The following is a 22,688-nucleotide window of genomic DNA, read 5'->3' as shown; positions in this document are numbered from 1 at the left end:
CAAATGGTTTCTTTAATCCCTTCACAGTCAGCCTTTCCATTTCCTTAACTAAGTTGGAAAACTCCTGCTTTCCACTGTTCAATGCCATCCTTCAGGCCTGTCACACTGAAAGTGGTTATTAGTGGCCATGTTTTATGTTTGATATGAAAATGGTATTCACAGAATACAGTTATTATAATTGAATTCATTTGTCTTCTATAAACAAAGTTGTTATGCAGTAAATCATTTGCCACATCCACTTTTTGATAATTCTATTTACAAATTTTTATCAAAAATATGATATTTACATAAGTTTTGTTAATTTTTCTAAAGTTTGTTTCAGCTCATTTTATTGTAGAAAAATACCAATTCTCAAGAGCATTTTCTTTTTGTTTTGTTTTCTCCCTAGGGAAGCACTACAGTGAGGGATTTGTTTCTAGATGGGCAGCTTCTGGGAAAAAAACCCACCCAAAGTCACCTTTAATTCTATGGAAAAGTGAATAGCTTTGAAATCTACAGTGACAATGGAAATGAGAGTGGGATAAATCAAATGAAGCCAAAAGAAAACAGAACAGGCATAGCATATCTTCATCCTTTTAGAAAATGTAATGTAATAAATAGCTACAGCTGTAGTCCTTTTGTTTCCCCAGCATCTTCCAAACACAAACACACTGAAGCATTCATATTGCCCTGTGATTGTTCTTTTTCTTCTTTTTGTTTCTTTTTTTTTTTTTTTTTTTTTTTTGATTGCTACAGCATTGGCCGCTTACATTGACATCCTTAAGATCTCGAGTGGTGTTGGCAGCCGGGTCCTGGCACTCACACAGCCTATGTAGAGCTTTGAGAAGACCGATCATCGTGGGGGCTGCCATCCGAGTTCTCGGTCTCCCCCTCGGAGATGGCCTGCATGGGGGTGTTGTACAGCCTGCAGCGCACGCTGTACCGGCTGCTGCTGGCTGCCGGCGGTGCCCGCGACCGCCCCACCCGCGAGGATGCCGACATGGGGAAGTTCTTGGAGGAGAATCCTTCCGTGTTGACCCTGGGGGAGCAGGGGGAGAGTGGTGATAATGCATCAGGGCTTGTTGTGGGAGGAGACTCTTCCATGCTTTGAAGGGCATCCGCTGTCAGCTCTCCAGGAGACTTCGGCAAAATAGGACTTTTCAGAATTTCTGTGGCAGACATCCTGTAGCTAGAATCAGATCGGCTGCCCTTTTTAAGGAGCAGTAGCTTAAACTCCTCATTGGATGTGTTGGACTTTTTGGCATTCCTGTATATGAGCCCAGGGGACCTCTGACTGCTAATGGGAGTGCCCACGTTGCTGGCTGGTGGCATGTTGCTGGTAGGCAGTGTGCTGCTGGTGGGAGGCTGGCTGCTGGTCCCAGATGAAGCTCTCAATCTGTTTCTTACAGAAAGGTCTCCAGAATCCTTTCTCCCAAGAACTTTCCTTTTTGATCTGTAAAAACACAAAGGAAAACTCATATATTATTTTTGTAGTATAATGCTTAGCGCTCCTCTGGAGTTTTACAGATGCTTTCATATTAGCCAGAGTTCTCTCAGTCCTTCTATAAAATATTGGAGGCTATCAGTGTCTCATGGCTCTGAGCTGCAGAGTCCCTCTCAACATTACCCAGCTCTTCCAGGACTGTGAATGCACAACCAGCTCTTTGTAAAGACAACAATGCATACAGAAACTTAGGTAATAATAATACACAGCATAATCTTTTCAGTATCAGAAAACTTCAATTTCAGTTGTGATCCCAACTTTCAGCAGACTACAAAATACTCTACAACTGAAGAGATTCCTTCTCATATTCTTCTCCCTGCAACAACTCATTCACCAGAATAGAGCTGGTGGACTGGTAGGCAGAAGACAGGAACCACTGCAGTGTGTTTTCTTTGAAGACATATATCTTGGTTAGAGATAACAGCCTGGTGTTTTTATCTGTAAAGTATCCCACATATGCCATGAAGATACTCAGACTGCACTCCAGGACATAATAAAACATGCCTTTTAGAAAACAAAACTGAGTTAACTGAAGAACGTAGTTTGAGAACAAAACTTAAATACAGAATAACCATCCTGCAGCTATTGTTAGTGGACAACTGTGTAGGGATGCATGTTACCATTTCCCATTGCCACAAGGTGAGGTCACCTGTGAATGACTGCAAACAGATCCTCAGTAGTGCGGGGTTTGTTTGGAGACACAAAGACATCCTCAGTGTCAGCCTGTGACTCCTCGCTCAGTGGAGACATGATGGACTCATCGCTTGGAGAAGACTCTTAAAAAGGAGAGAAGCCATGTTATGAGTCAGACTCCACTGGGCTTTGCAACAGCACTGCCAGTTGGAGGCACCAGCTCTGCTCACAACTGCATGGGCGATACCAGCATACAGCCTTTACCCTCTAATCTAAAAATCATGTCTGTTCCATATTGGAGTCCATAAAAGGATCACTGAACACAGGAGCTCCCACTTACAGCATAGCTGTGATAATCAAACTCTCCTGTACCCAGGGCCAGGGCTCCTCCCTTTTATCTTTTCAGCTGAAATGCAGCACAAAGGAGGAAATAAATATCACAAATACAGTCTGAATACTTTGGAAAAGTGTAAATAGCTGTGGACTGGCTAGTTGGTCGGATAACAGACTTTGGGGGATCTGTGCTTAAACCCACAGAGAGAAGCTGATGTGCCAGTCTGCTTTGACTCCACTACCATCCCGTCCAAAACCACCTGATTGGGTATGGCACAGAAAGGATTCCCAACTGACCTTTTAGCGAAGGTTCGTCAGCGCCGCCCACTGTCTCATCTGCCCTGCTGTCATCAGAGGCACTTTTGGTTGGGATACCTGATGTGATATTGTTTTCCTGCTTGCAACCCTCTTCACTGAGTGAATCCACTGTTGCCATCTCCGCTTCAAAGCTGATATTCCCAGGCACATGGTGGCTTACATCGGGTTCGTGCTTTAACTGATGGGTGGTGGCCGGTCCCTCAGCCTGAGCTGGACTTTCATCCACAGGTGCAGCTTCCACCTTCCCCTCGCTGCCTACGGAGAGCTCTTGCTGAGCCTGCACTTGCTGAAGATCATGCACTATTTCTGCTCCCTGGACAGGTTTCTTTGTTTCATCATCACTTGTGGGGACAGCTGAGCCCTTCTGAAAGCCGTCACTGGGGACGGCACATGTCTGATTCAGAGAGCTATCTGCTAAGTGTTCAGCAGCCAGGTGTGTTTGGTCCTTCCCAGGTTTAATCTCAACTAGACCCGTGCTTGCTGAAGTTACAACGTCTCGCTCACAGCTAGTCTGCCCACTGAAAGAGGAGCTTTTCTCTAAGAGTGGCTTTCCAGGGCCTGCTTCTGCTGGGGAAGTGTCAATGTACAGCATTATGGCCTCATCTGTAGAGTACTGACGTGATACTGGTTTCTTAGCTAAGAGCGGCCTCATTTTGCCTGGAGAGACATCGGTTGCCATCAGGGTGGTCTCCTGTATGCAGAGCAGGTCTGGGGTACTGCCTTTATGTTTCACTCCTTCAGGCTTGTTGACCGCCCGGAGGTGGACAGACTTGAGCACGGAGGGTGTGATGGCAAGGGCAGATGGAGGGCTGGGCTGCAGGGCTTCCCCAACTGCGCTCTGTTTGCTGTGGCTAAAGGTATGCAGCTGGTGCCTGTGAGCAAAGGGCTTGCTCAAGACATTGTGAAGAGCACTTAGGTCAAGGTGAGTAGGAGGTATAATCGGAAGTTCGAGGTCTTTGCTCACTGAGGCAGTGCCATCTTTTGAGAGTGGCTGCTGCAGCGATGACTTCCTCTCTGGAACTTTTGGCTTCCTTTTGCTCCCCCCTGGAGACAATGGTCCTGAAAAGAAAGCTGTCGGAAAAGAAGAGGTGGGCGTCTCTGACTGGCTGGAGTATCCACTGGAGGGTGAGGCTAACCCTGCCAACTTCTCTGGGGAGGCCAGCTTAAACTCATTATCAACAGAGGGGAGGGATGGGGTTGTAGCTCGTGATCCAGACTGAGATGTCTGGGATTCAGAGCTCTCTGGTGACTTGATGCACTCTATGACTGTAGTACCCGTAGCAGTGCTTGAATTGGACAAGGATCTGTAAGGATCGCTAGATTTCAAGTCGTTCAGAAGCCAGAGGTCTGCATAGTGAGGTTGTTCAGCACCTTCATCTTTAAAGGGAGGGATACTGGCGGTGTCAAATGGAGCGTCCTTTAACCCGCCATCATCCTGGTTTGGCCAGGGAATCTCCTGCTTGGCTGGCAGGTTGGGGCCTTCCACTCGGGAAGGTGTGTTTGAAAATTCAAGGGGCAGCTTCATCTCCCTGGCAGTGTGAGAGACATGCTGCCCACCACCGATCTTTGGTTCTTTCTTGTCAGGAAGGTCGGTGCTGCCCTCTGATTTCCTCAAAGATGAGCTGCGTTTTGGTGGGGCTGGCTTTGCCTTTGGTTTCTTCAGTGAGATGCACTGCCGTGCCTGCCTCCTGTGGCTCACGCAGTCCTGCCAGGCACAGTCAGCTAGGCTGGAAGTCATGCTCCCGGTCTGGCCACTCTCAGAGCCTGGGGCTGCATAGTTGCAAATATAGCTTTTATTACCCTTCAGACCACAGTCAAAGTGCATGGAGGTATAGTATCCTTCAGTATCCACAGAAAAGTGTGAACTAGTGTCTGCCTTGTCAGAGGGGGTCTTTTCAAGGAAGCTGTCATAGGTGGCCATGCTGGTAAAGCTGGGACATCCCAGGCTGTCTGCCTTTGGGCGCTCAGGGCTGAAATCCTGGCGACAGGAGGCGTCATGGTGATGGTGCAGGTAGTTCCACTCACTGTCACTTGTGTTGCTGTTGTTGGGGTCATCCAGTAAATCCGCCACAGTGGATGTGAAGGAGCTTGCCCTGTGGCCCCTGACTTTGTCTGTGTGGTCACCAAACTGCTCTGTGAAGACATTGGAGTCTTCATTGGCATTGGGAGCAGTATTGAGAGACAGCTCGGAGTCACAGTGTGAAGAGCCTGTCAGTGGAGGAGAGGCAGCAGGAGGAATGATTTCAGATGTCTGAGAGGGACACGTGGAGCTGCTCCCACTCCAGTTGCCACTGGAGGACTGGTGGTCATCTTTCTGGTCCATGTGGCTGCTGAGCAGGACTCCTGCTGTGGAGATGGAGTGAACTGGGCTCCCAAAGGTGTCTGAGTTGGATGAAATTTCACAGCTGCCTGAATCGACCATCCTTGACAGTCGCGATCTCCCCCTCTCACTGATGCTGTGTTCGGGGCTATGCAGGTGCTGAGGACATGTTAAACCAATGGGCTGGCACTCCTGCGAACCCTGCTTGATCTCCTTCCCCTTTTTTGGGATCCTTTCCTGACCAGCTAGGAAGTGCTCTGCTTCATACCCTGCATTCTTGGTGGTGGCATCCTGATGGCCCTCGCTGGCCCGGGCGCCCTCTCGGGGAAGGCTCCGCGAGCGGATGCGGTTGCTCACAGTAGCAGCAAAGACCGCATCCCCGTTGTCTGCCAGCACCAGGATGTTGCCAGTGGAGTGGGAGAGGGATGCAACTACGCTTTGCCCCCGTTGGGCACGGATCCGTCGCCGGGAAGGAGCAGCTATCAGGATTTCTTCCGTTTGGCACTCCGAGTCCCGGGTCCCCAACCTCCTGTTGCTGGAGCCAGAGAATTCTGGGTTTGTGTGCACAATCACATTGCGCTCTCTCGCCACTGGCGACTCGTCTGAATCTAGGACACATGGAAAGCTGGGTGAGTGGGACAGAGCTCCACATTTCCCAGCATGAGACAACCCGCAGAGCAACCCAAGATGATATTATCTGCTGTATTCTTTATTTTTTAATCTTTCTGAGCATTGCACTAAATTTAAATTTCATATAAAAAATTTATAAGGCTGACCTCCCACAGGTGAGGTAGGGAAATTCCAGTCTTACAACATGACTTCTGCAATGTGTTCTCAATGTGGAGCTGAGCTTGCTGTGCTAAATATTAAGACAAATACTAAGTTTTCAGTTTTTATTACTCTAATTCAGCTACTTAAAGTTTTCTGGAGTGGCTGCTGGACAAAACACTCCGTAAGCGTCTAAAAAGAATTCTGTTCCTCCTGTCTGTCTGTTCAGAATTTCCATTATCTGCTTCTTTACTATCAAGAATCTTTGCAAGACAAAAGGATCTTTCTTTCATAGGTTCTCCAATTGCTTATTCCCTATGATAAACACATTTCTTCTGCTTCCAATCAAGTTTCATGGCAACCGACTGAAACACCAGAGCCATCTTCAGGTGCAAATAAATATTAAGAAATATTCAGTTTCATTTTGAGTTAATAAGAATTTCACACTGAATTTGCCCCCAACAGAGTTGCTCCTAACTTACCCTGACAAAAAGTGAGGTAATTTGGTAGATTTAAGGCAAATATTCTTGATAATAAAGAATAATAGGAAGGAATTGAGGAGTGTGATAAATAAAAGGAAGGTTTAGCAAAACTCTAGTAGAGTACCAGCAGCTGTATCTGTGGTGGATATTCAACACCTCATCTAAGTTGTCCAGCCGTTTTGACAACTCATCATCACTTTGTGGAGTAACATCTGTCAGTTCTTTACCTTAAGCTCCCCTGACACAAGAAAAAACTTTCACTTAATCTAGTTACTTTTTATGCACATAACTATGGGTTCATAACAGAAATAAAATGAAAAAGAAAAAAAGAACTGATTAACATTTACACAATAAGAGCTGAACACGTACATCTATATTACTCAGTAAGGCCCCCAGTCCTTCAAGGCCATATGGAGTAATATAGCTTTTCTTACTGTAGTAAATCAAAAGAACAAAACATGTCATTCCTAAACTCTACAAGCATTTACACTTCCAAGGTTTTGTTTCTTTGGAAGGCTAACTACCAGCTCATATCTCTGCAATTTAAGTTGGTTAGAAAGCTATCTATGGAAGATTTGTATTTATACTACACCTATTTCTTGTTGCACTCTTCTGGGGATGCCAGAGATGGTTTTCCTCCTCCTCAACTTTCGTCTCCGCTGTAGTACAGATTGTGAATGAACAAGAGAGCAGCGTATACTAGCCTCTCTGTCAAAACCAACTCCTGCAACCCATAAATAGGTCTCATTAGCCTTTAGAAATAGTAAACAAATTTTCATGGCTGGAACACAGTGGAGGTATGTGAGCTTGGATTAAGCCTGTGAATAAACATAAGGAAGCCCTTATGTAGCTCTTATGTAAATTATATCACAGTATATCACAGTTTTATGTCTAATTCCAGCTCCCCCTCAGCAGCCTGGTCTGCCAAAAATAACAGAAGGCATGAAAAGAAAAAGAACAGAAAAAAGAAAGAAAATCAGGAAGGCAAATAGAGAGCTCTTGGTAGCAGGGCATCTTTCTTACAGCTCTTTATCCATCTGTCATAGGGACAATGACAGTAACTTATCTTCAAAGCATTAACTGTTCACCTGTAGCCTAACTTATTTTATAAGCAAATAAGTGTAAGAAAACATTTTAAGGTTATGATGCCATATTGCAGTAGTTGGGTGCTTCTTAGGAGACCAATATGCCAAGGGAGCTAACATTTCAAAAAGGAAGGAGACAGCTAAAATGGGGCTAAGTCACCGTGCAAGTTTAGAGAGCATTCTCTGTGACAATGACACATGACCAAGAGTGACATTAAAGGGGAGCTGCCATTTACTTGCAGAGATCAAGAAGTGGCCTGATTTTCCCATGTGCGCAGCACACGGTGGGAGTCTGCTCAAGTCATGCAGTCAAGGTCCTCAGCTTAGATTTAGAAGCACAAGTTTCTGAGAACACTTGCTTATGACCACCTTCATACAGAATAGGTGAGAATTCGTTGTTTTCTTTATGTTTCCATGGCATTAGCAAAGGGAAGTGTCTTTCAGTTTGATTTTACGCTGTGTAGTCAAAAAAATGTTAAAAGGAGGCTGACCAGAAGGCCAGTGCCCATCTGTGCTGGCTTTTTGCACAACTGTATACTCATTCATGCTCTCTAAAGTTGACATGGGACAGGTTGGGAAAAATGTGTCAGGTCCATAAAAACACTAACATAAGGATTGCTGGTACAGTGGTTTGTAATCTTAAGAAAAACAAACAAACTAAAGCAAACAGAAAGAAAAAAATCCTGATAAGAAGCTCTATTTTAATAGCGTATAATTATAGAAAACATAATTATACACAGACATACACATACATATTACATTACATAACAATGTAAAACATTAAAAAGTAACTTTCTTGTAAAAGTTCTTCTTGAAATCTACTACAGTGAAATAGAGGCTTCAGACAGATGTCCTGTAACCACCAATGCCCCTGGAATAAGCAGAGGAAGAACTTTCTTTAATATGGAACAAAAGTACCATAAACTCCAACAACAATCATTTTCAAAAAAAGTGAACATTTCTCAGGGTTGGGAGAAGCTTAAAAAACAAAAACAGAGAACTAAAAGCAAACTCTTTGAAACAAAATATCAATCAGCATAATTGCTGGTTTTCCAGCAACTGTGAGTTAGCTGAACATGCTCTGTGTGCCAGATGCATGGGGGTCATCTCCGAGAGGAAAGTGGAAGAGGGTATTTCTTCCCCGTGATGCATACAAATTATTCCCATTAGTGCTAATGAGAATGATGCACATAAACATCCAGAAGATTACATACCATTCTTGATCTGTAAAACTGATCAGTGGAAATTTGGTTCCAATGTATGGCAGGTGGAGTCTAGGCAAAAATGGCTATTACTGGAAAAGTTAACATTGGTCCCAGACCTAAATGTCCTCTGGCTGCACTAGGTGACAATAGCCTTGTTAGAAAGCTTGCACTGGTTAGGGTCCTATACTGAAACTAGAAGGAGCATCATTTTATCACCAGCTTTACCTTGTGGAAATATGCCACATAATCTCTGACTTTCTGTGGGGATTTCCAGAGGCAATGTCCAGCCTATGACCTTGACCAGCTGGCTTGTGACCTGTAACCCAGCAGGGGGTGTGCAAGCAGTCCTGCTACCCGGCTGCTTGTCCTCCTGTGGCCAGAGCACTGTCCTGGAGACAGGGACACCCACGCCTGGCTGCCACCTCCACAGGGAGGCAGAGCTGGTGGCACTGTGCAGTGTCACCTCCTCTGCCAGGACGGAGGGGAAACTGGGACTCTGTTGCTGTCACTTGGGAGGATTCATGCAAGTGACAGTGGAGCTGACAGTGGAGCTTGCATGGGACTTGTGACCGTGATGCTGTCAGCTCAAATGCCTTGGTTGTGAGCTGAAGCTGGACTGTGGGCATACAACTTTCTCCAGCACCATGGTGAATCCTACAGCCTGTCTTGCAGAAAGGTTTGTGCACCACTGATAGACATGGGGAATAACAATGGACATGAGGGGATGTGACCTTACCCCAACCCCCCAGTTACTGGGAAAATGGAATTAAATATAAATATTTTCTCTGGAGAATGAAGGTTAACTGAAAGCCCCCCTGCTTTTTTCCTGGTTGTTTACACTGAAGTCTACAACTGTGAAAGTTAGCCCACTTTATGCTCTTAAGTTAATCAAAACTTGGTACTTGAAAATATTATTGAGGAAAATTCAGATCAACTTTATGTTTACCATAGCCCTCTGGAAGGAAAGAAAGAGAAAAAGAGAAAAACAGCCTGATTCTTGATTCTGGAAATAAATAATCTATCACATTTTAATAAGCAATATACCTGCTGCTTCTATAAACAAGTTCTCCTTCAAATAAATCTAGTCACATATATCCAAATGTTATAGAAATAAAGAAAATGCCATTACTATACCTTCAGCATAGCTGCATGTAAAGAGATCTCAGAGCGATGGTTTGCATGCTACACATTCATGCCTTGCATGTTTAAAGCACTGCAAATAGTAGCCTACATTCTCTAGTTTCTCTTCTCCTGCTACACATGATAATCATATGATTAATTTTGGTGGCTTTCTACATTATTTCAGTCAGCTATATTCAAAAAGTTATTTGAGGTCTTTGTTAATACGAATTGTAGGTTATATACACAACAAAAGTACATTGTTTATACAGGGAACTAGAGTTATGTTACATCATATAACATGACTGAAAATATGGGCCAGATTAATCCTAGATGCAGCTTCAGCAATTCCAGCAGTCACACATAAGGGATGAATTTAGCCCACTGTCTTTCAGAAACTAAATCCTCAAGCTAGGCTCTTTGCCCCAAGACTGCACAATCCCGTGACTTCAAATAAATTAAACAAAATAAGTACTTGACCTCCCTTGAACCATGCAATAAATACAAAAAGAAACAGAAGAAATTTGTACCAGTGACATTGATGGGGATAATGCAAGAAGAAATCACTTGGGCATCTTGTTTCATTTTCTCCTCTGGAGTTGGGAGAGGTAGTGCTTTACTCCAATTGGTTTGTTTATCCAGTGTTGAAGGGATATTATGTATTGGATTTTTCGGCCTCTGCCCTAACATGACATCTGTATCTTCGTCCTCTGGAGGATGGGACTGCAAATGAATACATTCAAAATCAGTGTCTCCCACTCAGGCACACAAGGCTAATTTTGAAACAAAGCAGACACACAAATCAGAAATCAATTACAGAGATGCAGGAAGGAATCGTTCTAAGTCACACGGCACCAGTCATTCTCCAATGGAAACTTAACATCCTGCTGGTAGGATAAAAACACCTCAGCATACTGGAACTCAGCACATTTAGAGTGACATTTACAGGCCACCTCTGTCAGAAGGAGCACATCCTGCACTTGTGCATGGCCATGGCAAGCGTGTCCTCAGTTACCACAAGCATTAGACATGTGGGTTCTCATTTGCAACTGAGACTGGCCTCATATAACCATTCATTCAAGTGTCAGAAGGTCCAAAGTTTTAAACAAGACCCATCCATACCTCAGAATAACCATTTGCATTTCATTTGTACAAACACAGACCAAGAGCAGACCATAGTACAGCCATCCACCAGCTGTGTGGGGGGAAGTGGCAGGTGTTGGCAGTGCTGGCATAGGGAGATAACAACCAAAGAAAAGAGTATCCACCACCAGAAGAAATTCTAAAGATTGTTTAGAAACCATGCATATTTTTATAGCATACTACAAGAAATACTAGATGCTGAAGATGAAGAAACAGAGAAAAAAGTAAACAGCATGAAAGAAACACAGACAGTTTATTTTCTTTTGGAAGAAACAAGTCCCCCAATGCCCTGTCTTGCAAAGAGAAATAAAGCAAGTGTGTTTTCGTGTGGTGCTGGCTGCCAACTTGTGTTGGGGAGGGGGGGTTTCTTTGTTTAAAAAAAAAAAAGTTTTTGTTTTGTTTGGAAGGAACAGAGGGCAGAAACTTACCTTTACCTTCTTTTGCCTAATTTCCCACCCTTCTTCCATTAATACATTCTTCTGTAAGCTGTGACAACTGTTTGGCCGGCTCAGGACATCTGTCTGCCTCTCATTTTTTAAAAATGAAGTGCAATCCCTTTCAGACAGGCTTTCTCTTCAGTCTTGAATTCCCAGCTGCTTAACTACCAGCCTTCCCTCCTTCATGCCTGCTGTTTACACTTTATTTGCTGGTTTTAGTTTCGGTAGCAAACAGGGCAAAAATAAAATGTTACTCTACATTGCCATGGCAGAGCATTGAGCAGGTGGGTGTTGAGCACCGCAGGATCATGCCCTTTCTGCCATTGTACTTTTGCCATCCTCAGCCCAGGCTCCTCACAAATCCTGAGGGAATTAACCATCTCAGGTTTGCCAAACAGCATTTACGTCCCGTCCCCAAAAGCATTAAAGATCTTAACTCTGCAGCTACTATTTAAACTGTGGGAGGGCACTTACTTACCTCGTCAGTGTCACCTCCTGCAGCACCCCCAGACCCAAGACAACACAGGTTTCCTCTTCTCCCGCCTGCAGAAAACCCTCTTTTCCCACGTAGGATTTCAGTCAAACATTGCAGCCTTCTTTCTGCCTGCAGCTTTTGTGCTGATTCCCGGCAGACGTGAATAGCTCATATAAACTTCAAGCACAAAAGACTTTGTTTCCTAGGTAACTCCCCCCCCCCCCCCGCCCTAAGTTTGATGCATGCATGCAAAAAAACCACCCTTGCACACACGCAGAGGCACATGGGGACACACACACACACACACACACACACACACACACACACACACACACACACACACACACACGCTGCATTTGTTGCCGAATTCATCCTTCCCTGGATGACAAAGAAGTGCTGGACAAAGCAGGCAGAGTGACCCTGGCTGCCAGAGCTCCTGCTCTCCAAACAGTGGCATCACCAAATGGCCAGAGAATAAATACCTGCTGTCAGTGTGGCATTGCCCAAACCATTTCCTACCGTTTAGGAAAAAAAGGAAGGGGCAGTTGCAAAACATGGCAAGAAAATTAAATGCAATTGCTAATGCTATTGAGTCTGTCTGAGTTCAGGCTTTTTAAAGGAGGTGATAGGGGGAGGCAGCTTTGCAGCCTTGAGTTCCTAAAACCTATCCAAGGTGTGAAGAATAAAACAAGGGGGGAAAGAGTTGTTATTGTATCTTACCAACACGAGAAAAACAGAAATGGCTTCTTTTAGCACAGTAAAGTTAAAAGTGAAAAGCAAGCAAGAGGAAGGGTTAGGATCTGGAAGGGAGAAGAGTGAGACAGGGCTGTTAATTGAGGATTGCTTGTTTTTCCAGTACCTTTCTACTCCAGGGGGTCATGTGGCAACACTCAATTGGGGAGGGCGAACGGGTGCTGTTAAACTATAAATGTGAAATGTGAAAAAAAAAAAAAAAATTAAAAACATACACAAAACACTTACTGTAAAAGCACATAATTTTTGTCTGGATAAATTAGCATCAGAGCCAAAACAAGCAGAGATTTTCATCTTTTTTCCTATAGATGAGTTTATTCCCCACAACAGATTGGTTTAGATCCTGTGAAGTCTGTACTGGTTTTGCTTACTTGAATGAGACAAAACTATAGTGAAATTGGTTCAGCCTCCTTGTACAGACATGCTTGAATTGTCCTAAGAATGCCTTGTATTGACTGGGTAACTCAAACTGTGTTCTGCCTGGAGCTGAAGTAGTGCAAGATACATATCCAATTACATTATAAATTTAAATAATTTCATAATGTAAAGGATTTTTTTTCAATGTTTTTCCTCAGTTTTAAGTAAAAGGATATAAATAATGATGCTGACGGTAATTTATAGAATGCATTGATTGCTTTGTGTTTCTGATGATAGCTCTATTTCTCTAAGTTTGCAATCATTGTGACAAGGTGACAACAACCAATTGCTTTTTGTCACTTTTTGTAACACTTGAAAGGACAAATAGCAATGGCCACAATGTCCTGGGTCTTGGTGAATCCCTACACCTCCAAAATGCTCTTCTGTCAGAAACCCTGGTTTGTTTGTGACAATGTCCAGTTTTCAAAATCAAGGAGTGAAAGACAACTGACTTCTTTTGAAATTGGAAAATAAAAAAAAGAGATAAAGAAAACAGGTCTGTTGAACTCTGGAAATCTCTAGCATGTGTTTCTTGGTAGGGGTATGGTATTTCTCCATGCATTAGTTAGACTAATAATGCCAGATAATTCTACAAATGTTTTTCCTCCCAGTCATTATCAATCATTATCAACACTACTGTGACAGATGAACAAACCTCACTTTGAAAGACTTTGCATTATATGGTCTCCTTTCAAGGCAAAATGTTGTAGTGAGTCTCAAAAGGCTTAATCCTGAATCTCATTCTGTTCTCTTCCTAGATAAGCAACATCTCCTGCTTTTCCCTGGTTCCTGTGTGCGCATGGGAAGCCTCCAGATGAGCTGTCCATACGGCTTACAGGAGACCAGAGTAGGAGAAATCAAAAAAGAGCTGTTCCCAGTGAACATTTCCAGCAGCTTAGTTTCTGCCCAGGCCAGTGGAAAACCAGTTCTCCCAAGCTGGGAAAAGTCCTTATCTCAGGAGCAACACCTCTATTTGTGCAACAAAGGCTGCACGAATAGAGGAGATACTGAATACATCAACAATTTCAGTTTACTTAACTCCTCAGATACCCAAGGGTGGTCCTCTGACCAAGTTTACAGACACCTGCTCTAAGCAGACTGACTTCAGGTACCAGGATGAAATTCAGCTTCCTCATGGAAGGTGCTAGAGGATCTCTAGGGAAGGTCAGGACACAGGGAGACTAATACTGTTGAGGTGACAAGAGCTCAGGAAATGAAAATCTCTCCAATATCCAATGGTCTCTTTTACACTGTGATTATCAGTGTAGAAAGAGAAGAGGACAGGAGGGACCTCCTGTCCTGAGCTTCAAGCACAGCAACATTTACAAGCCACTCAGGGGCAAACCTGTCCATAAGAGAAACAGCAGGACCTCAACTTTGGTCTCAGAGATAGCAGTGTGGGCTACAGTCAAGACAAGCAAGATATGGTTACCCATCTGTCTGTCCCATCAGTGCAGCTCTTCCCTACCTCACCTGTGTGCCACTCTGCCAGGTGCCTCTGAGAAAAGACCTGTCTGGTTCCACATATCTACAGCCATCCTTTGATGTGCCAGAGGCTCAGGTCCCTGCTTAAGCATGGCAGGACAAACTTCCTAGGTACGTTCCTATCATTAGAGATAGGACAAAAATGAAGGTGACCAGCAGAATTTCAGTTTCTGCTGTCACAGTTGTGCTCCTGAGAAAGGTGGGCCTACCACTGCCTTGCCAAGGGGTCCTGAGGTCACTTAGTGCCTGTTCCCATGTGGTGCCTGTCATTGGGGCAGCTGAGGCATGCTAGCACAGAGCAGCAGCCTCAGCATTTCAACATCTCCATGCTGGGGGAGGGAGTGAGCTGCTGCTTTTCAAAAGTTCCCATTCACCTCAGAAAACCAGAATATTTCTAAATGTCCTGAGTAAACACATAATTAAGCAAGAAATTATTATTATAAACCCAAGGCTGTTCTGGTCTGATGGGCAAATCTGAAGTTAGGCAGTTTTAAAAGTGAAATTCTTTTGTGTGGGTGTGCTTGGCAAACAGAAACAGTGATAATCATTCTGTTAAATACAAAGCCAGAATACTTTAAGTGTGCATTTTTCTTTAATGGGCTACGATTGCTTTGAAACTAAACTGATGTATAATTGTTTGAATAGGGATTTGTCACTGACATATGTGAGCATTTTTATTTCCTGAGCTATCCCATCAACCTCACTTGCAGAGGTGCTATTGTGCTAGTGGAAACTGCCTTGCAGTAAAAATCTTGTTGCATATGCACATGACCCGATTTCTCAGTGCTCTGTGTCACTTCAGTGTGAAAGTCTTTCGTTTCTGTGTGCTACAACAAAATAGTCAGATGTCCAAGTTTGACTAGTCTCTTTCTCCCTGTAGAGAAAGAGTGGCTCTGCTGAGGAGCAGTTCAGCTCAGCTTCCTTCAGAGCTTAACTTGGGCTGAGATGAAGCACCCCTGAACACTCACACCCTGATTTTAGGAAGAGCATTACTAGCACATATGTAAGTTAGGACTCATCATTGAGTCTTGTCTCATCATTAAGTCTCATCATTGAGACAGGACCCATCATTGAGTCCTGCCCTGATGATATTTTTAGGAAATATCATCAGGACAGTGACAAAGAAGCAAATCAGTCGTAGACAAACTTGCCAACCTGGCAAGTTATGAGTCTGTCTCATTTATTGGCCCAGAGCTGGGATCTGTAGAAGGAAATGAATGGGTCAATAACAGAATAAAAGTGCCCCTTATGCCCCTCTTCTCTTTTCTATCCCTCAAAGCTGTGAGACACAACCGTTGTTGAGCATTTTCAACACATAGGAAAGACTGGTTCAATAAGCATAATTTGCGTTATATCATGTACCTAGCCTGCCTTATCTATAGTTGATTACCTTACAGGAGATTCTGGGATTTCAAAGTTAGTGCACAGGGCCTATGGAACACAGTTCAACAGTGATAGGAAAAACATAAACCCAAGAATAAAGAAACATTTTTTCCTCAGTTAATTAAAGATTGAGAATACTAAAGCCTCATCAAGAGCATTTATCCTCAAGCTGTTGAATTTAGACATGGCTGCATTGACTCCTTCCCTCTCAGCTGTGTTTGATTAGGCAGGCAAGGCATTAACACAAGAGATTTAGGTGGCAGAGTCACAGCCCCCAGCAGCACAGGGCTGGCACAGCCTTGGTGAGGGCAGGAGGTGGCTGCTGCATGCTGCTGCACAGTGTTATTCTCCTGAGGATTATTTCTGACTTCTGCTGCCTAAAAGCTGCAGCTAACAAAAAGCATAAAAGATCAACATTATTTCTAACTTCAGGCTTCTGTTGCAGTAGGTGGGGGACATTTCCCTCTCAGGATAATCTTACAAATATAGTGGGTGATATTCACCCAAGCAGAGCATCAGCATGTTGCTTCAGCATCTGCAAACATTATATATTCTGTTGTCTCCAGCAAACAGAACATACATACAGTTTGCTTTCACCCCGTGGAAGCACAGAAATAAAGTGTACAATACATTCTGACATGTCATTTAAGAACAGTCATTCATGCACTGAAAAGACAACATGTAGAGTAAGTGTGAACTAGTGTTCAATCCCACATGAACACAGTACTGACTCCTGGGGCTCTGGCTGAAACCTCTGTGTATCCCTCTCTCTGCCTGTGAAAGCAGAGCCTGCTGCTTCCTTAACTCACAGGAGTTAAGGAAAATGGTATTTATTTACATGACAGAAAAACCAGAAGGTCTAGACAAAGGAGAAGAAATACTAATCAAAGGCTAGCAGCTTTCCAGTGTTTTCAGAGCACAGTTGATTACTTAATTAGAAATTCATAACTATACAGCAGCTTTCTTATACAGTCAGCTGATGCTGAAGAAAAAATAATGGGAATATTTCTGGCAGTGCTATTTTCACTGCAAATCACAGCTCTGCTCACCTGCCTGCTCCCAGTGTTTATATTTCTGTATGTTTCATTCTCCTCAAGTTTTAATTTTATCTGCTTGTGGGTGTTTTCTTCTCTTTTGGAGCATCACAAATGGGATCAGCTAAAGTACTGAAAATCCTTTAACAATTAATGTATGGCTCCAGTGTTTTGACAAGGTAAAGACAAAACTAAGACATGTTTCATGACAGAAGTCATACCACACATGGCATTTCAGTAGACAAAGGTACAAAATAAACATCCCACAATACAGGGTAGTAGTTATTAGGGTCATTGCACAAATGGTGCTATACAAGTTCAGTCTGATGAATAAAATCAGGTAGGTTTTATTTCTAACAGCTTCAGGCAGGATTTGCACACAGAAAGTGCAGAGCCCAACTCATGCCTGTCCCTTAACTCAGTTGTTTCTTACTGGGGTTTCATCTGGCTTCAGTAGACACGGTGTGAAAGTTAGTTTATTCAGTAGTACTTCCTTCCCTTTGCTGTACAAAGCATCCTAAAGCAGACCATAGGGAATATTTTTGAAATGGCAAGGAGATGGAATAAAATTACCCAATGTGTCATTTTCCTTTCACATTTGCTCTAGCTGAGGCCTCAGGGACAGAAACAACACCCTATCTGGAAAAAGCCTCTGCTTCTTTTCCCTTAGATTCCTGCTCAGATTTAATTATGAATAAACTGACACTAAAATTTGTGCAATTGTGAGTGTAGATTTCCAAATCCTGAATTCCTTGCTTCATCTCCTTGGTTTTATTATAATAGCTGTGCCATGTGGGGATTGAGAAAGTGTGGTCCCATAACATTCTGAACTGGAATACAGAATTTTCAGAGCCTTGCTGGCTGGACTTGGGGAAACCCAAGGAAGAAGAATTGCAGAAAAAAAATAGAAGTCTGAAATGCAGTTGGAATGACACAGCATCTTCACAGTCAGTGACTGGCCTCAGCAGTGCTACAGGCAGGGTTGTCATGGGAACATGAGTGAGAAATATTTTCCTCATTTTAGCAAGTCCATAACTTTCTTATACTCTCCTCAGATTATTTTTAGTTTGGTGTGGGTTTTTCTTCTTCTTCATTGGCAAAAATGCCTGAATGAATGATACTTTTAAATGTGTTTAGCTGTATATTTCTTTAGTGTAGAGAGAGACTAAGTATGCCAATTTTTCAGCTTTAAAAATGAATGACTGGAATGGATAGGAAAGTTAAGTGAAGTCATGTCTGCAAAACCATGAGGAGTATGGAGAAAGGGAATGAGAAAGCAATGCTTACTGTTTCTCATGGTCTGAGAACCAGAAGGGATATGATGAAATTATGAGATACTGGGTTTGAAACAAACAAAAGCTACATTTTCATACAGATTTTTTAAAGTTATTGTCACAGGATGCTGATGAGGCTGAAGGTGTAAATTTGATAAAAAATTGGATTAAACTAGCCTCACAGTCAAGTCAGAGAGGTTCTTTGGTGGCTTTTGTTCTGTGTTTGATCTCTGGCCCAGGAACTCTGTAACCAGTTTCTGTATGACACTGGAAGGATAAATCATGGGACAGTAAACAGCATAAACCATGCCCTGTTCTTATACTTTGTCCTGAAGAATTCCCTTCTGGCCTTTGGGTTAAGTAGGCATTTCATCAGCCAAATCAGGGCATTTCCTGTAACAAAAGTAGACATGAAAGAGTCTATTCCATTTCTAGTTCTCTACTCTTTCTTCACAACAAAATGATCTTGTGATGGAACAGCCCAAAACGTCTTTCCAGACCCATTTATGCTGGCATTACTTGCTTTGAACTTGAATGCATTTGTCCTTTCCTGGAATCTGTGGGGATTTGGCATCTTTCTCCCCGTAAACATAGTTGTGATTAAAAGTGAATCCTCATCTGTTGTGACTGATTTTCTCTAGTTTTACTATACAAAATGCAAGATCTTCGGAAGAGCTCACAGGCATCTAATTGGTAGTAGCAGCCAAAAGATACACACATAGGGAACCTTGACTCAGATTTAAGTGACCTGTTTTCTCAGTAAATTTCAGTAGAGTAGTGGTAGTTCCCACAGGTCTCACAGTGATAATTTGAACATTCCTCAAAATCAAGTTTCTTATTTGAGTATCTTAATACATGCATTTAACTTAGATAGCCAGTTTGGGAAAGTCAGACCCTATAACTTTCAAAAATTTCCCAGCTTCTTGTTGATCCCTTTCGTAATTTAAAAGAAACACAGAAGAGGGATCTTTTGGTTGTGTAGTACTGTTCCCTTCAGCACCTTCCCAAAGCATCAGAAGAGTGGAATACACACCATACTGCTGTGCCATGAATAAAAATTCTTGTAGATTTAACATCTTTAGTTCCTTGATGACTACATGATAAAATCAGCTGGAATCAGATATCAAACATTACCGGCAGTCCCTGAAGCAAGATAAACTTTTGCAGATGTCAGTCAAAAAAAGCTTATGCCAAAAAGTGCAAGCTAGCCAACTGCAGCATTCTCAACTTTTTCTTGTAATAGTATCATTGTATCATGAAGTCTGGCACAATATCAATTAGCTATTCAGTGTAACAATCTCTGATTAACTTCTGCCAGACAGAACATTCATGTGCAGCTTCATCTCGCCTTATTCTCTTTATATTTTAAGTTGCCCCATTTACAAGGAGTTTTCTCAGAAATGGGCCAAGGCACTTTGAAGTACCCTGGGTGCAGTGTATTTGCAATTTCCAAAGCAGAACATTGCCAGATGCCTTGAAGTCAATAGAACAACAGCCCTCCAACAGCTCTTGTTTGCTTCTCCTTAGGGGAACTCTGAACCCGGTCAGCCTCCAAAAGGAGGTCTGATATGGGTGGGCACAAAGTTTAATGATTTCCTTCTTGAAAATAAGAAGGTGGCCTTTCAGATGTAGCCAACACATCTGCATTTAGCATGACTTAATTTTGTCAACTAATACAGGACTCAGAGTTGCTTGCTATTTGTTATTATCTTGTGTTCCACAGATGGAAGTAATGTATAAAATGCACTGGTTGTTTTCCAAACACAGCAAAGATTCAGGCCTTTAAGCATTGTGCATGCAATTTCAAAAGAGATCCCTTGTTCTCCATCTGATACTAAGAGAGCTTTATGTTCAATAGCCTGTCCAAACCATCACCTGTAACTAGTTCTGATCCTTAACATGGCATCACCTTGCCTTTACCTTTCAATGACCCTACCACAGCACTAGCTTTGATGATGATTTACAAAGGAGAAACAGGTAATCATGTTTCTTCTTTCTGTCTTCAATCTCTTTTCTGTGCTGTCTTTTAACATCAGGATATCTCTTTTAAGTTGAATTGTAAGACCTGCAAATTTAACCTGTTCAAAATCTGCAGTGATGGTGATGCTGTCCTCAAAATTAATCAGATAAGCAGCCAAAAAGCTAGAACAGTCAAACTAATGCAAATCTTATTATGTATTTCATGCTTTTTAAATGAGAAGCAATTCTTTTCCTATGGACTGACTGGCTGATGTTTTGGTCCCTGTGCAGGTGTGACTCGTTTACAATGAGTCTTTTACACTGTGAGTGCTTTAGCATGATAGTATTTAAATACAGCTAATACAATGGATTAGGATGAATGGAGTTGGATTTTTAAGCTAAGTAAACGATGATTCAGTGTGGTGACTAAATCATCACTGAGCTTATAATGTACTCACAGATGTAGCATCTCTTGAGATGCCAATGTCCCTGACCTGGGAGATGCAGAACAGATCTATTACAACCTGACTGAGGGCTGGCATTAGACAAATGCTTCATTTAGAAGCCAAGTCCAGGTCTGACCTACACCTTTTAAATAATGCAATGGCTCTTAGTACAGGGCAAAATTAGCTACTATGACACTTCTGTGAGTAAAACACCCAGAGCCACAGAAATACCAATGTCCACCTGAAGCCAGTGAGAATTATGAATTATGGACCTAATCAGTGTTAAAGTTGTCAATCTAGCGTGCTTCTTTTCATTATAACAGTGATAAATACCTTATTGTCAACACTAACTTGATTTCAAATCAATGCTGCAATGGCAAGTCAGCACAGATATATAGGACCAGATCTTTAGCTGCTTGGCAGGTTGTAAGGACAAGTGTGAGACATGAAACATCTAAAAAAAGTGCATGGAGACAAACATTGCCAAACAGGACTATGAAAAGTGTAACTTCTTGTAGCTGGGGTCATGCTCCTGGGCCTCCTGCACACACATAAGCCTCAAGCTGGCACTCAAAGCCCTTGAACTCTTTGCTCCTGGAAATGCTAATGACAGGGATGAAATTACAGCACTTTCTGAAATTATGGGAGGGTCCTCAAAGTGCTACCTCTATAGCCTGAGTGGTAAATGTGGAGGACTTGTGGAGGAGTGTGTGAATGAGAGCATATGTGTGCTGGTTACGGGTAAAAAAGAAGAGGTTTCTGATTGAAAACAACCACCCTGGGGCTGGCTGCTGGAAGCTGTGACTTGCATTACGCTGCTGACAGTCTTTAAGGTCAGCTCTGTTGTACCTGCATCAGCTTGGGGAGGGGCACTTGTGAAACACTGCCACACTTAGGTCCCACCATGCTAAAAATGTATTTGTTTGTGGTAGCTGTAGTGAAAGACTTACTGGTAGGAAATGCCGGTCCTTCGCTTGCCTCTTTTGGCTGCAGATTGCAGGGAAGGGAGGGAAGGGGGGAGCCACCACAGCAATGGGGCCTTGGACTTTTTGCTCTCTGTTATCACCTCGGCTTCGATGTTCTGGTTTGGATGAGAAAGAAGACACAAGTCTTTCAAAGTGTTGAAAACATACAAATATCTCCACTAACAGCACACACCAGAGACAGGTACAGGAAAGTGGACTCCAAAGACAAAGTTTCTCTCTTCCCCAGTGACTGGTACAAATGGTCCCTGTTGCAGCTGAACGGGAGAAGCACTTACTGAACATCCGTGCGCCCGGAAGAGCAATGCCCATACACCACCCCAGCATATGTGCTGCAGCTGAATTGTCCCCAGGTTAGATTTATACCATTTCTCCCAGGAGACAGTGGAGCTTTCTAGGCACTTGGGACCCAAGGCCTGATGTCCAACAGGAAACTGCAGCTCCTATTGCCTTGAAATACTGAGATGCAATAACTATGCCTGCATCCTACCCATATAAAATATATCACTCTGAGTGGGAAAACCAGAAACACAGCTCCAGGTGGGATTTTATTCCCTGGCTGCATAGCAGTGCTAGGTCCTGAGCATTGGCTTGACATCATGAAGGTTGTTGCAGTGGTCATGCTCAGGTTCCAGCAAGAAGGAGATCATCCTGGGAAGGTCAAGATCTTTATCCACCCTAGGCCCACAGGAAGTCTTCCTTCAGCATGGGCTCACAATATTCAGTCCTCTTCCAGCATCAGTCCCAAGTCTCTGGAACTTTCCAAGTGAATGGGGGAATGGACTCAAGGACTTGCCATCTCTAATTTTAGGTGACAGTTAGATAGTTGCTGTTTGCATGGAGTGCTACTGAAAGGAGAATGTATTCACCCACTCCACTAGCTGTGGTCCAGTCAACATAGCTGCTAGCATAGCTGTTTTCTGACCTAAAATTTCATTTTAATTTCTCCTGGTTAAACAGATAAAGAGATGATGACATTCTGATAGAAGAGAGAGCTGAGACGCAATAAACATGTTCAGAGTAAATTTCAGACTAAAATTTCATCCTCATATATGCAGTTATTTGGGAAATAAGATAAAGCAGAACATGACAAGCTGCCTGCTGAACCTGCACAGCTGCCATAAATTGTGGAGGGAAATTGCCAAAATGATGA

The 22,688-nt window shown here is 43.0% G+C and overlaps 1 protein-coding gene across 5 annotated transcripts in view; it reads right to left on the bottom strand.

The window, feature by feature from the left end:
• Window positions 1-711: 711 nt before the first annotated feature.
• Window positions 712-22,688, bottom strand: part of NHS (NHS actin remodeling regulator) — a 241,825-nt gene continuing 219,848 nt past the window's right edge. For 3 of the 5 annotated variants that reach the window (XM_021532323.3, XM_021532325.2, XM_021532324.3), the window contains exons 3-8: window positions 21,503-21,633; window positions 10,277-10,469; window positions 6,930-7,061; window positions 2,747-5,695; window positions 2,133-2,259; window positions 712-1,432 (exon numbers count right to left, since the gene is read on the bottom strand). In XM_021532323.3, the coding sequence (XP_021387998.2) occupies window positions 808-1,432; window positions 2,133-2,259; window positions 2,747-5,695; window positions 6,930-7,061; window positions 10,277-10,469; window positions 21,503-21,633 (4,157 nt within the window). In that variant the 3' untranslated portion in view covers window positions 712-807. Of the gene's footprint in view, window positions 1,433-2,132; window positions 2,260-2,746; window positions 5,696-6,929; window positions 7,062-10,276; window positions 10,470-11,804; window positions 12,048-12,660; window positions 12,724-21,502; window positions 21,634-22,688 lie in introns of those variants that run through there. The other 2 variants (XM_021532327.3, XM_021532326.3) reach the window with 2 other exon arrangements.

The sequence above is a fragment of the Lonchura striata genome, chromosome 2 (genome assembly GCF_046129695.1).
Source record: "Lonchura striata isolate bLonStr1 chromosome 2, bLonStr1.mat, whole genome shotgun sequence".
Classification (NCBI taxonomy): Eukaryota; Metazoa; Chordata; class Aves; order Passeriformes; family Estrildidae; genus Lonchura; species Lonchura striata.
Note: the sequence above shows the minus strand (reverse complement) of the source record. Positions and strands in the feature narration are given on the sequence as shown.